General features: G+C 44.6%; 1 protein-coding gene across 1 annotated transcript in view; it reads left to right on the plus strand.

Moving 5' to 3' along the window:
• ACBD6 (acyl-CoA binding domain containing 6) overlaps positions 1-12,054 on the plus strand; it is a gene marked incomplete at its 5' end in the record, with an annotated part of 77,926 nt that overhangs the window by 34,518 nt on the left and 31,354 nt on the right. Inside the window, one exon of the mRNA XM_010083664.1 lies at positions 1,530-1,619. Coding sequence (XP_010081966.1) covers positions 1,530-1,619 — 90 coding nt within the window. The remainder of the gene's footprint in view (positions 1-1,529; positions 1,620-12,054) is intronic.

Genomic DNA, 12,054 nt, shown 5'->3' on the forward strand with positions numbered 1-12,054 from the left:
TGATAGTGGTGTTGAGTGCGAGCACGTTAATCATTAAGTGGTCCACGGATGTCAGCAGTGTTTCCATAGAAAGTCATTGTCAGAAAATTCATTCTGATTCAGGGTTAATTAGTGTAACATTAAAATTATGTGCTACAAAAATTAATTACTTGCTCGGTCAAAAAGTGTGTTAAAAAGTTTAATGCCTTGTGTCTGAGATCGCATTTCCTTCCTCAAAATCACGTTCTACCGCTGCTGCCCTGCCCAAGGATGTCCAGCGAAGCAGGGGGAGCAGCCGTTGCAGGTGTCTTCTGCCACTCCTGCTGTTCTGGCACCGCAGTCGGGAGATTTGGCTCACATTTCCCATTAGCAGATAAATGAGTTGCTCACCCCTGTTCCCCACTGCTCTGTCAAGAGATTTATAACCAGGCGTGGGCTAATGTAACTGATTTCATCTGTGAAGGTCTGCGACTGTTTTCTGTAGCACGCTGGAAAACACAGGTCGGTCTGACAGCGTCGCGGCGTGGGGGGTGATTTCCTGGTTATCGGCAGGGTGATTTCCAAGGAATCCCCTGCAAGCGTGCCACGTGCTGTCCTAAAGCAGGAGAGACTCATACAGGCTGGAAGTTTAAATTAGTAAGTATGCGTAGTAAACAGAAGAAAACCTTCTATCTCAAACTATTTTAAGCTACCTTTCCCTATGGAGTTGCCGATATATAAAATATTCTGTAGTTCCTAGAAGATGTATTAGAGCTGCTTGTCAAGAGTCTCCGTTACTGCTTTGAATGCATTTTGGCCTTATAAGAGGATAAACTCTCCAGCTCAGTGCAGGGCTGTTAAGCTGTACAAAGCTGTATTGTGGGTCTGCTGTGATGTCCTGTACAAAACCAAGCCTCACCTTGCCCAGGCTTGGCTGTTCCTCTAGCCCGGAGTCAGAGCGGCACCCGTGACCCCATCTCCAAAAGCTTGGCTTCACTCCCCTCCTTCTGTAGCCCTTTCTGAGCCCAGCTGGGTGTTGGTTGGGATGTGCATGTCAGCCCTCAGAGCAATCCTGAGCCTCTTCCCATGTCCTTGATGGGCGGGAAGGTCTGAACTTCCATTGCATCCCCTCCCGTGGTGGCAGAGACTTGTAGGAAGGCGATGGGAAGAAAACCGCGGAGGTTTGGGAGGGGCTGGAGGCATGGAAGCAGCAGCCTGTGTTGCAGAGCCGGGAGGGGGTTGGTCACAGGTGATGCCTGCCTAGATGCCCGGTTTTAATTTGAATTTTAATCAAGTGGGTGTTCTGGACCTGCCAAGGGAATGAGTTTTTTGGGGACTTGGTGTCTGAGTCACTTAGGGACTCTGTAAGTCGAAATCAGGGCAATAGTATGTTACATACTCATATTAGTGTAGTTTTTTTAAAAAACCATGTTAATTTTGTTGTTGGTACTCAATATTTCATAGCAAGACTGTGATTCTCTGTGTTTTGGTTTTGTTTTTTGTATGGTTGGGGTTTTGGTTTGGTTTTTTTTTTTTTGCTGGCTTTGTTAATTTTCTCTTGGATGTTGTAGGGCCGGGCTCTGCTCCACTGGGCGTGCGACAGAGGACACAAGGAGCTGGTTTCAGTACTGTTACAGCACGCTGCTGACGTTAACAGCCAGGTAAGAAAGGAATAGAAAGTTGAATTTGATTAATGTGTTATGTAGCCTCCTGACCAAATGTTTTGCGTGAAACTGAATTCTTGTAAAACTCTGTAGCAAGTTCTCTCATAGCACTTATAAAAGAGAAGAACATCGAAAAAAGCTAACTTGGAAAAAATAACAGAATTTGGTTGTATGAAATACATAGTCGTAAGGAACCTTTTTCAGTTCCTGTTGAAACTTCTCCCTGCAGTGAAGTTTTGTGATCACCTGGTTGTAGCTTCTTCCGTTGTGGCTTGTGGTACTGATGGCAAGAGGGATTTCCTGCGTATGAGGTGTTTGGTAGCTTCCTACATAAAGTGCATTCTTCAGTGTGTTTTTTGTAACACTACACTCTCAGCAGAATTTTGTGGACTAGTGGAAAGAGAATCCCACTTTGCCTAGCAAAAAAGCATCCAATAAATGCCTTTTTTTCAGCAGAGCACCCTACAGGGGTAGGTGATGCTTCAGGTCACGGTGTGGTGGCTACGTGACAGCTACAGCAGGATCTCAGTGCTGACCAAGAGCAAAGTCGAACAGCTTATGCCCTTTCCATCCCCAGATACCCACCTCACCCCCTTGGGGGTACAGTTTGACTTAACTGAACATACAGCAGCTTTTTAGGCACTGTAGTTTGCAGCCCGCGTGTCTGAGCAGTTTTAGGGTGCCTTAACAGACCAGGCTGTGAACTGCCCTGATCCAGCAATTGCTTTGCAAGTGGTTCATTCCAGCCAGGCAGCTTGAGCCTGCCTGTGCTCATGAGTCAATGCTCCTAAGTTTTGTCAGCTTGTTCTAATTAAGAGCTGACCTGTGTAAATGCGATCGTGTTCGGAAATAATTGTCCAACGTATTTCTGTCAAATTATGATTGACTGCTCTTTGCCCGCATGGCACTTATTAGCTTTGTTCTCCTGCTCAGTTTGGACATAGATACACCTCTGCTGACAAATTTACTAGTGAGATCTTTAGCAGCCTTGCAATAGATGCTTCAGGAATTTGGAAGAGGTGCAACCCACAGGCTTCTCAACAGACCTGTAGTGTTCACAGGCTACAAAGATCTGTGTTGGTATTTGCACACAGTTGGTATTGTTGTAAAATGGGCTTTCATGCCCTTGCCTGGGCAGAATTGCCGGTGGGATGGGTATTAGGAAGCGTGGCTCCGCAGGAGCTGGTGAGACATGTATCTTCATGCTTAGACCTCTGGATTTCGGTTGTAATGGATTTTATAGGAGTTTTCCCTTGCATAGAGGGGCAGTGGAGCCAGTACAAATGCAGGGCTTTGCCTGCCCCCCGTCAGACTAGACTGTCACCTTTCAGTCAGAGCTGGTGAGCGATGTATGGAATACATACAGGAACAGCTTTGCCTTGAATTCGGGGAGGAGTTGGATCCGACACCTGCCTGTCCCCTTTGCCCTGGCAGCCCAGGAGACGGTTCTATCTAGGATGCTGTACCACCACAGCAGGCTGGAAAGTCACTTCTCTTTGATGCTTGTCTCATTTCTTTGGAGGTAAAGTCTGACTCTTAGAAGAGGCTGAAGGGAGAGTCATCTTACTTTTTCCCTGAGCATTAATTTAATGTTAAATTCATCTTTTTTTTTCTTTGTGATGTATTGCACATTTTTCTAACCAGATTATTTTTGGCCAGTAACAAAAGGTTAATAATAGCTATAAAAAGGAAATCAATCTTTGATATTTTTTTCCCCCACCAAGGTAATAAAGGAGAACTTTTTATAAAGGTTTCTGTTTGCACATAGGTGTGTTCCCAGAGAAGGCAGACACATTTTTATTCTCAGCCCTATATAAATTGCAATAACATTTCAAGACTTCGTGACCTAATGTTTATTTCTCTTTTTTTTTTTTTTTTTTTGACCTTTACCCTGTAAGAATTGATAATCCAAAACAAGAGCAGAAGGAATTTTAAGAGCAACCAGAAGAAAAAGGGACAGGGAAAAACTCTGGCTTCCTAACAGGCTATAAGCACCGCAGCGCCTGCTACTGTACATTACCAAATGCACTATTGGTTAATGCGTAGGCTATAAAGAACAGTGGGTTAAGTGGAGGGGAATCTCTGGTGACTTATCAGTGGTGCTGTTATTTCAGAGCAATGTGCTCTCAGCAGAGGTTCCCTTCTTTGCAGGCTGCATCCAGTAACGCTGCCAGAGCCCGGTGTGTAAGCAGCCCCTGTGATTTCCACACACTGCTCAGGTCTTCAGGTGTTTTTCTGTCTCATTCAGTTTTGCAGTGGTACCTACATGTAAGCAGCATAAGAGATAAAGAATAAATTAGGGATGATGAGGGTTATGAGCAAGTAGTGAAGGAGAGAAATGTTATAGACCAATTTTTTTTTTAATTGCCTGTGTTTTAGTATGCTTCTAAAAAGTTAGTCAAACAGCACGACAGATTTATGTTCTCTTCCATTACCTTTTTAATAAGTGCTCTTCCATCTTGGCTCTCCCGGAGTGTACTAAAGGATTTAGCTGCCCTAAGCAGATGGTGATAGTGGTGCTCTGGTAGGTGAACTGGAGCAAGTCACACCGGTTCATGTGCCTTTTTCACTTTTTGCAGCCTTATTTTAGTTATCTTTGTACTATCTATTGTTGATTACTTGTAGTCTCTGGATCAAGAGGCTCTGCAAGTGTGGAGCTATTGATCTTTGTTGTTAAACAGCTTGGGAGCAGGAGGAAAGGTCACCTGCCTCCGCTCATTTCTGTAGCGTTCTCAAAACTGCTTTAATTGTGGGAATAACCACACACTCCTGGACTGCAGTGGTCCAGCGCCTGTGCTTTCTGTTTTAAACAAGGGTACTGCCGTTTCAAAAGGGTGTTTCACTAATGTCACTGAAAAGCTACAGCTATCGAGTTCTCTGATTGTTCATAATTAGCTCTAATAGCACATTTGAAAAGAGGTGATAAGCAATTGCCACAGGCAAGGGGACAGAGAAAGGCAACAGGCTTCTCTACTTTGTTGAAAAGGGGCATTTGTGTAATGGAATTAGCTAAATCTTCAGAGCCAGAGGCCATTTCAAAGTGGGTGGTGGTATGGTGTTTTCGGAGCTGTGCTGGAAATACCCAGGGCTTGGGGCTTAGTCTGCAAACAGCCTCCTTCCACTGGAACCGTTTGCCTAAAATGTAGGCTTTGAATGGAATGATGAGTGAGGAAGGGGAGTATATTCGTAACGTAAGAGTTATGAAGGAGCTTGGCAATGTGATTATAATATCCGTTTCTAGCTTTAAAATGAAGACATGAATCAGTTTTCCTTGCAGAGGATGAGCAACAAAGGAAAAACTTTTTCCCCTACGAGGAGAGTATTTCCTTGCAGTGTTTTCTCCGGCCTTGGACAGGAGGTTTTCTGGTGCGGAGGAGGCACAGAATGCAAGCCATGCAGAATTACACCCCAGCTTCGCGTTCCCCTGCAGCTATGCCACGGCATCCTCCGTGTTCCCCGTGCCGGGAGCAGCAAGCTGGCCTGGTCGGTGATTTTATTTGTCCTCAAAATTGTATCTGGTGGTGTAGTGTCAGCGTGGAGGAGACAGCAGAACTCCCCTCCACTCCTGGATGTGGAGTGCTGCTCAACCAGCTTGCAGAGGAGCTCCTCTCATGTATGTAGGGGCAAGTTAAGGCACAGTGAGTGTACTGCTTCAGTCCTATGAGGTGGGACAGGATGTGAGCCTGGTCACCTCCTCCTGTAAGAGCAGGGCAAATAAGGAAGCTTGAAAAGAAGGATTCTGTGCTCTGGTGCAAAGGCCCCACGTGATGGTTCATCCTATGCAGGTATACAAGTTACTAGTGCTGGTTTAAGAATGATGAAGGGTGTGGTGGTATAGTAATTGTCCAATGAGAGGGAGAGAGACAAATGGCATCTCTCATTTGTGACATCAAAACAGTAGACCATAGACTCTCCTCCTGGACTTGCTGTGGTTGCACTTTGTTCCATTTGTGGGTACTCTTTACTCCAAAATAATAATCTGTGTGTTCAGGGCATGCCCTTGGGAATGCATAGGCAACTATCCTGGAGTGGTTGCTGCTCTGAAAAAGCTTTTCAAGCCTTTCTGGACATGTTAACAAGTCTTAAAAGAAATACTGTTAATTGTAAGTGGAACCGTATCACTAGACACACAGGTTAATTAAGGGCTGTGTACGTATCTATGTGGTAGAGCAGGTGGGTTAAAATGGTATCTAAATAACTTTTTATGATTTTTAAGCTACATCATTGTGTAGTTCTATTAATCAGCCTATCAATGTTATGGTAATAATTTGTGTGTGATGAAATTGTGCTATAATTATGACTACAAAGATGAAAAAAGCTACAACTGATCTTCAGTATTTATTTGCTGACCTTTCACTTTCTAGCAGAGGTGCAGATCACTGCACTGAGAATTTAAACTGCTTGTCAGCGTGTTCTCAGTGGTCACCCATGGACCCTCAGGGGTTTGAGAAGGAAACTTGAGAACCAAAGCTGAAAATCATCAGGTTAGGAAAGCTGTTGCTACTATATGTGGATTTTATTTTATTCATTCATATACGTCATTAATTTTAGTGAAAAGCATTTAGCATCTTTGCTGTCTGTAAAGAGGATTGGTTGCTCTTTGGTGCCAAGGTCACATCTGTATCTTGTACCCATTCACGCAAGGCTGCACAGCTCTCTGAAGTCATGCTTGTTAGCATCTGACTTTGAGTTCGCTGGATTTTTTTTCTTTTTTTCCTTTGTCCCTAAAAGACATCTAGAGCAGCAGGAGGAGTGTGGCTACCTCCCCAGCTTATCTTTTCCCCAGTGCCCTGCCATGCACCTCTAGCAGACAGCCGCTTCCCTCCTCTGTTTGCATGCTAACACACTTGTGAGTCAGAGGGTTCTGGAGACAGGGACGTGGAGGAGCTGTCCCCTTGTAATACCTTCACTCACATCCTCATTGGAGAGAAAAAAAAAAAAAAAAAAAAAAACCACAAAAAACAACCCACAATCTTGTCAAATGAAGACAATACAAACATAATAAATGGCAGGGAGGGTTCATCTCCCTCATGACTCAATCCTTCTCAAACAACATTATTATTGACTGGCCTATTGGTTGCCAAAAAGGAAAATCAATTGTACTAGAAGTAGTTGCTGGGCCACAGATCATGGTACTAACCCAGCAGAGACAGGTTGATTTTTATCAACTGTCCAAAGACTAATTTCCACCATTAGCTAAAAATGAAGTAGAAATTATGGATATGTCGAAGATTTTTAAGATTGGTGGTCTGTTGGTTTTGTTTTATTTGTACGGTTTTTCTGTTTTCCTGCCTGACTCTAAAAGGATTGTGTCTGGATAGGATAAAGAGAAGCAAGGAAAAGTCAGGCCTGCTTGTCACTGCCTGTTCTTTTCTTTTCAGTCTTGTTCATTTGGATTTCACAGCAAGAGTACAAACTGCTTCAGTCTCTGCATGGGCCTCATGTTGGAGGTGTTGGGTAGACATTTAAAAATTAAGCTGGTCTCAGTAAACGTCTGTCCGTTCCCTGCCTCCTGCACTGAATCATAGAATCACAGAATGGTTTGGGTTGGAAGGGACCTTCAAGATCATCCAGTTCCACCCCCTGCCATGGGCAGGGACACCTCCCACTAGCCCAGGTTGCCCAAAGCCTCATCCAGCCTGGCCTTGAACCCCTCCAGGGATGGGGCATCCACAGCTTCTCTGGGTAACCTGGGCCAGTGTCTAATACATGCCCCATGCCGTTCCTACCCTCATTTTCATGTATGTTGAGGAACTTGCTGTGGACATCTTGACTGTTCTAACCGAGGACCAAAGGCCACAGGCTGTATTTGCACAGCTTTCCCCTTCCCCATAGAAGATGTGTGTGTGTCCATGCAGCTCACCATCTTTACTACAAGCTGATCAGTGCAAACATACTTGTAGGTGGGATGCCAGCTGCCAAAGTACTCTGCTGTTACGACCATTCTCTAAACCTGGCTGAGATTAAAAAGGAAAATGTCTGAGCCTTGTGCCCTTGCAGTTAATGTCCCTAGTATAAATCTCCCCCTAAATATACTAAAAGCCTGGCTCATAAAGCCGGGAGGGACCCTGTCCTGGATCTGATGATTGCTGCAGAGGGTTTGGCATAGTTCTGCTCGTGGCAAGCAAAGGATGTCGCAGGTACTGCTGAATTGACCGTAGCTGCAGTAGGCAAATGGGTGAAGACACTAAACAGAGATGAAAAGCAAAGCAATGAGAGCAGAATTGTTAACCGCAATAGTTTCCTTCTTTCCTTGTACCCTCTCCCAAATCCCTGTCTCAATATTTCTGTAGTCAGCCTTGCCAGGCAGATCTCGGAAGGCTCTGCAGGCTCATAGCCCTTCAGTCTTGACGTTGTTGCCAATGGGTGTGAAAGCCATTAGCCAAAAGAAAGGAGAGATCTGCTTAGTGACAGAGGGTAGCTTTCTACATTAAAGCATTGACATGGTGCCAGTCACACAGTTATTAGAAGTGGCACAGCTCCATGTCTCTCCTGCAGGTCTCTCTGTGGAATGTCGATTGGCAGCAGGTTGAATGTTAAATGGTCACCACTCAGCAGATGCTGATTTTACCTACTGGGAGAAAAGTCCCTTTCAGCAGAAACATTTGCAAAATATTTGCAGCTCTAAGTATATGCTGGAAGATGCAGAGATTTATCCCTTGTTTGCTCTGCAGCTTCTGAGGACCCCTCAAGCCTCATCAACACAAACTGTAGGTTGTACAGAGGTGAGATGTTTCCTTCTCCTTGTGCCGGCTGGGCTTTTTTGCATTGTTTCTTCCCATCTTCCAGCTCGATGTGTACAGTCTTTGTTTCTTTTGCTCCCTGTAGACATATGAATCATTGCTTCGTTGCTGGTGCAGCAAAGCCGTTGGCACCCTTGCTCAGGCAGCGCGCGTGCAGCATTGCCTGCAAAGCAGGCTCGCCAGCCCAGAGAGCAACCGCGGGCTTCTGTGTTGTTCCAGCAACAATTTCAGGGTCCATATGGTCCTTCCAACCTCTACGTGCAAAAACAATGTTTGAAAAGTGAAATCCAAGAGCTGGTCCTGAAAATACTAAGTGACCTCTGTTGCTTTACCTTCCAAATCTCAAAGCTGCTTTCAGCATAAGCAAAATGCGGGGTTTAAAGCTGTGGAGCGGGGGGATAGCAGCACAGAGGGTTGCTGTGAGATTGCATGGCTTGTGGGCATTGCCTGGTTTTGAGGGCTGCCTTGTGCACAAAGAAGCACTTTCCGTGGCTGGTGCTGGTGCAGGAGGAATGCAGTCTGGCAGAAGGCACATAGTTTTAGCTCGGCGAGCGTGACCACCCATGCATCAGGAAGCCTTGTGCCTGTGTCCATGCGTGCCCAGCACGGCTATTTTGTGGTACAAAGGCTGCGATCTCTGCCGATGTTCACAGCAGGCAGAGGCTAGCAGCAGTTGGCTTTGAGGTTGGTGCAGGTGACACCATGGTGCTGTTGTGTGTTCTGGTGCAGAAGAGAAACAGGGATTTTATTCCCTACTGCCTTTACATGTCTCTGCAGATGCAGGAAACTGCCTTACCTCAAATGCCTCCCTGTGAGGACATGGGGTGGTCCCATGCGCCTTTGTCTGTTGGTCTTGGGGTCATCGTTGAAATAAGCATGTGTTAAAACACCTGTAATTTGTGAACGCATTGTTGGAAATGCTGTAGCCCCTCATTAAGGTGTTTGGTTAACTACGCAAACAGGATACCACTGGCAGCCGAGCTGGTTTTTCAGGTGATCGCATCACCGCAGGAATGGTCTCTAATCACCATAGGAATGGCCTCTAGCCGTGCTTCATTTCCTGTAGCCTTGCCATCACCTCTCCCTGCCAGAGGAACAACCTCTGCCAAGCAATCAACTAATCTTTGCTCAGGAGAGATGCTTCCTACATCTCTTTTTTGTGTTCATCCTCTTGAAAAAGCTTTCCCTGTTTTGAAGGAGTTAAATTCTGCCACTCACCTTCTCCCTGAGGACTTTTCAATATGAGAAAGTCTGGGTTTACTTTACAGATAGAATTTTGTATTCATCTGGTGTTGGCAGTTGTCTCCTCCAGTTTGTTTTACAAAAAACAATCCCAAGCACAACAAAAACCAACAAAACCCAGATCTGAGTGCACGATTGGGGTATTTTGAATTTGCAGTGTTTGGTGCAAAGTACTTTTGTTAGTTTTCCTAAATAAGTTTATTCTAAACTTCAGATATCGGGGGAGTAAATTTTATGCTTATTTTGGTTAGATTTTAAATTAGATTTTTGCTGAGCATGGCTGTTTCTTGGCTCCATGGACTGTAAGTGGCAAAACAGCACTGAAAATGGCAAACTAATTGAGAAGGTTCCTGTCTCTCAACTTGTACATCTCATTTCTGCATCCATGGGAATAGCTGTCAGTGCAGGAGTCTTTCTAGCCCAGTGTAGTGTCTCCAGCAGCAGGAAACAGTGAATGCTTAGGGGACAGAGTAGGGTAAGTGTATAGTGATAATTTCATATACTTTCCTGGAGTCTGTGGCATGGAGGCTTCTTGAACCGTTGGTATTATCTTAGCATTCCTGGATTTTTCTTTGATAAATTTCTCTCATCCCTCTTTGGATTCCCAACCTTTTATGCCAGTGGGAGTCCTGTAGTTTAACTGTGCATTTGCTTTGCACTTGCCGTGATCATTTCATGTGAGATCCTATCATTCTTGGGTAATGAGAAACAGTAATTGTTTCCCCAGTTACCTTCTCTGTCCTGCTTTTGACTTTATTTGCCTCCTTGATTCCCCTTGATCACTTCTTTCTCAGACTGAGAAGTTTAATTTATTTAATCGTACCCCATTTGAAAGCTGCTCAGTAACTTTACTCCTCCTTGTCACCCTTTGAATCATTTCTAGTTCTTCCCTATTTCCTTTCAGATGAGGGGAGCAGTGCTTCTCTAGGTACCTGAGCTCTAAGTGCAAGATGAGGTTTAAAGAAGCAATACAGTGATGTTTTCTTGTTCCTCTTTTTTCCAAATGCCTCCTTGTTGTTTGGCTTTTGTTAACTACCACTGAATACTGAGCTGGTGTTACGATGGAGTTGTCTGTTATAACTCATCATCTGTTTCCACAGAGATAATAGGTAGTTCAGAGCCCATCGCTGTGGATTTAGACTGAAGATTGTTTCTCCACATGTGCCTTACTTGGTGTTTATTAGCGCTGAATTTCATGTGCGGTTTTTTCACCCTGTCACTCTTAAGATCCTTTTGTAGCATTTTACAGTCAGTTTTTGCTTTAAATGACTTGAACACTTCCCTCTCAACCTGCTTCCCCTGTCATTTGTGTGGGTTGAACAACCCAAGCCCTTACACCGATCCCTCGGAGACTCCAGCAATCAGCAGCAATTGTGCGAACCAGGCATTTATTCCTATTCAATCTTTATTTTTGTAGCCAGTTATCAATCGGTACAAAGACCTTCCCTCTTGTTCTGTAACAACATCATTTAATAGCCTTTGGCAAGAGATGTATCAAAAGCCTTTTGGCAATCCATGTGAGCAGGCATCCCCACTGGTGTGAGGGGTAGCAGAGGTCTCGACGGTGCTTGCCTGCGTAAGGAAACCAAAGGCTGGTGCCATCCTCCCTCTGCCTGTCCCAGAGAGACTGCTCAATTGCTCCCTGTTGCGACAAAACAAGTAAATCCTATCCTGGAATAACCTTCTCGTTTATCTAACAGACCGGTTGGCTCGCCCACCTTAGACATCCCGTGTTGAAAGGGGTCTTCTGTCCTCTTACGACAAGGCTGGAATAAATCGCCCTGTCCTGAGAAGGGTTTCTTATAAAATGAAGGTCTGAATGTACATGAAGGCGGGAAGGTGTGTTGAAGTTGTCTGTTGGGTTTGTTCTTGGGTTAGGAGTTGGTTATCTGCAAGCTGGATGGAAGAATTGGTCAACTTCCATCATCTAAATCTGTTTCTCCTGTTCCAGCCAATTAACATTAAAATGAGCGTGACAAATAAGTGTTCAGTTATGGGTCAATAACTCCGTAGTATGTCTGTGACATGGCTGGCTGAGACAATCCATTTCAGTACAGTCCTGGGCAACCCGACATCTTCAAGTATGTAATTGCTTTTATAGGGATAAGGATAATGTAGCTCTCAGGCCCCGACTCACTAGTTCAGAAACTTCCCCTTGCCAATCAAATTTCTTTGGTATTCAACCCGTTTTAAGCTCGTTCCAAGGCATTATTGTGATGTCAGAAAACATCCTAATGGATATATGCATTTTTTTCAGCGTTAGATGTTACCTTCTTGAAGACACTCGGCTTTGTCCACCAGCCAATTAACCATCTGTATAAAGAGCCCTCGTTGTGTGCTTTATGGCAATAGGCAGGATTGCCTTGTCCCTCTCCCCTCCTTCCCCCTCCCCTATTATATATATATTTTCTCAGCACTATTAGATTATTAAATGCTTAATGACTATT

This window comes from Pterocles gutturalis, unplaced genomic scaffold (assembly GCF_000699245.1).
Source record: "Pterocles gutturalis isolate BGI_N339 unplaced genomic scaffold, ASM69924v1 scaffold3195, whole genome shotgun sequence".
Classification (NCBI taxonomy): Eukaryota; Metazoa; Chordata; class Aves; order Pterocliformes; family Pteroclidae; genus Pterocles; species Pterocles gutturalis.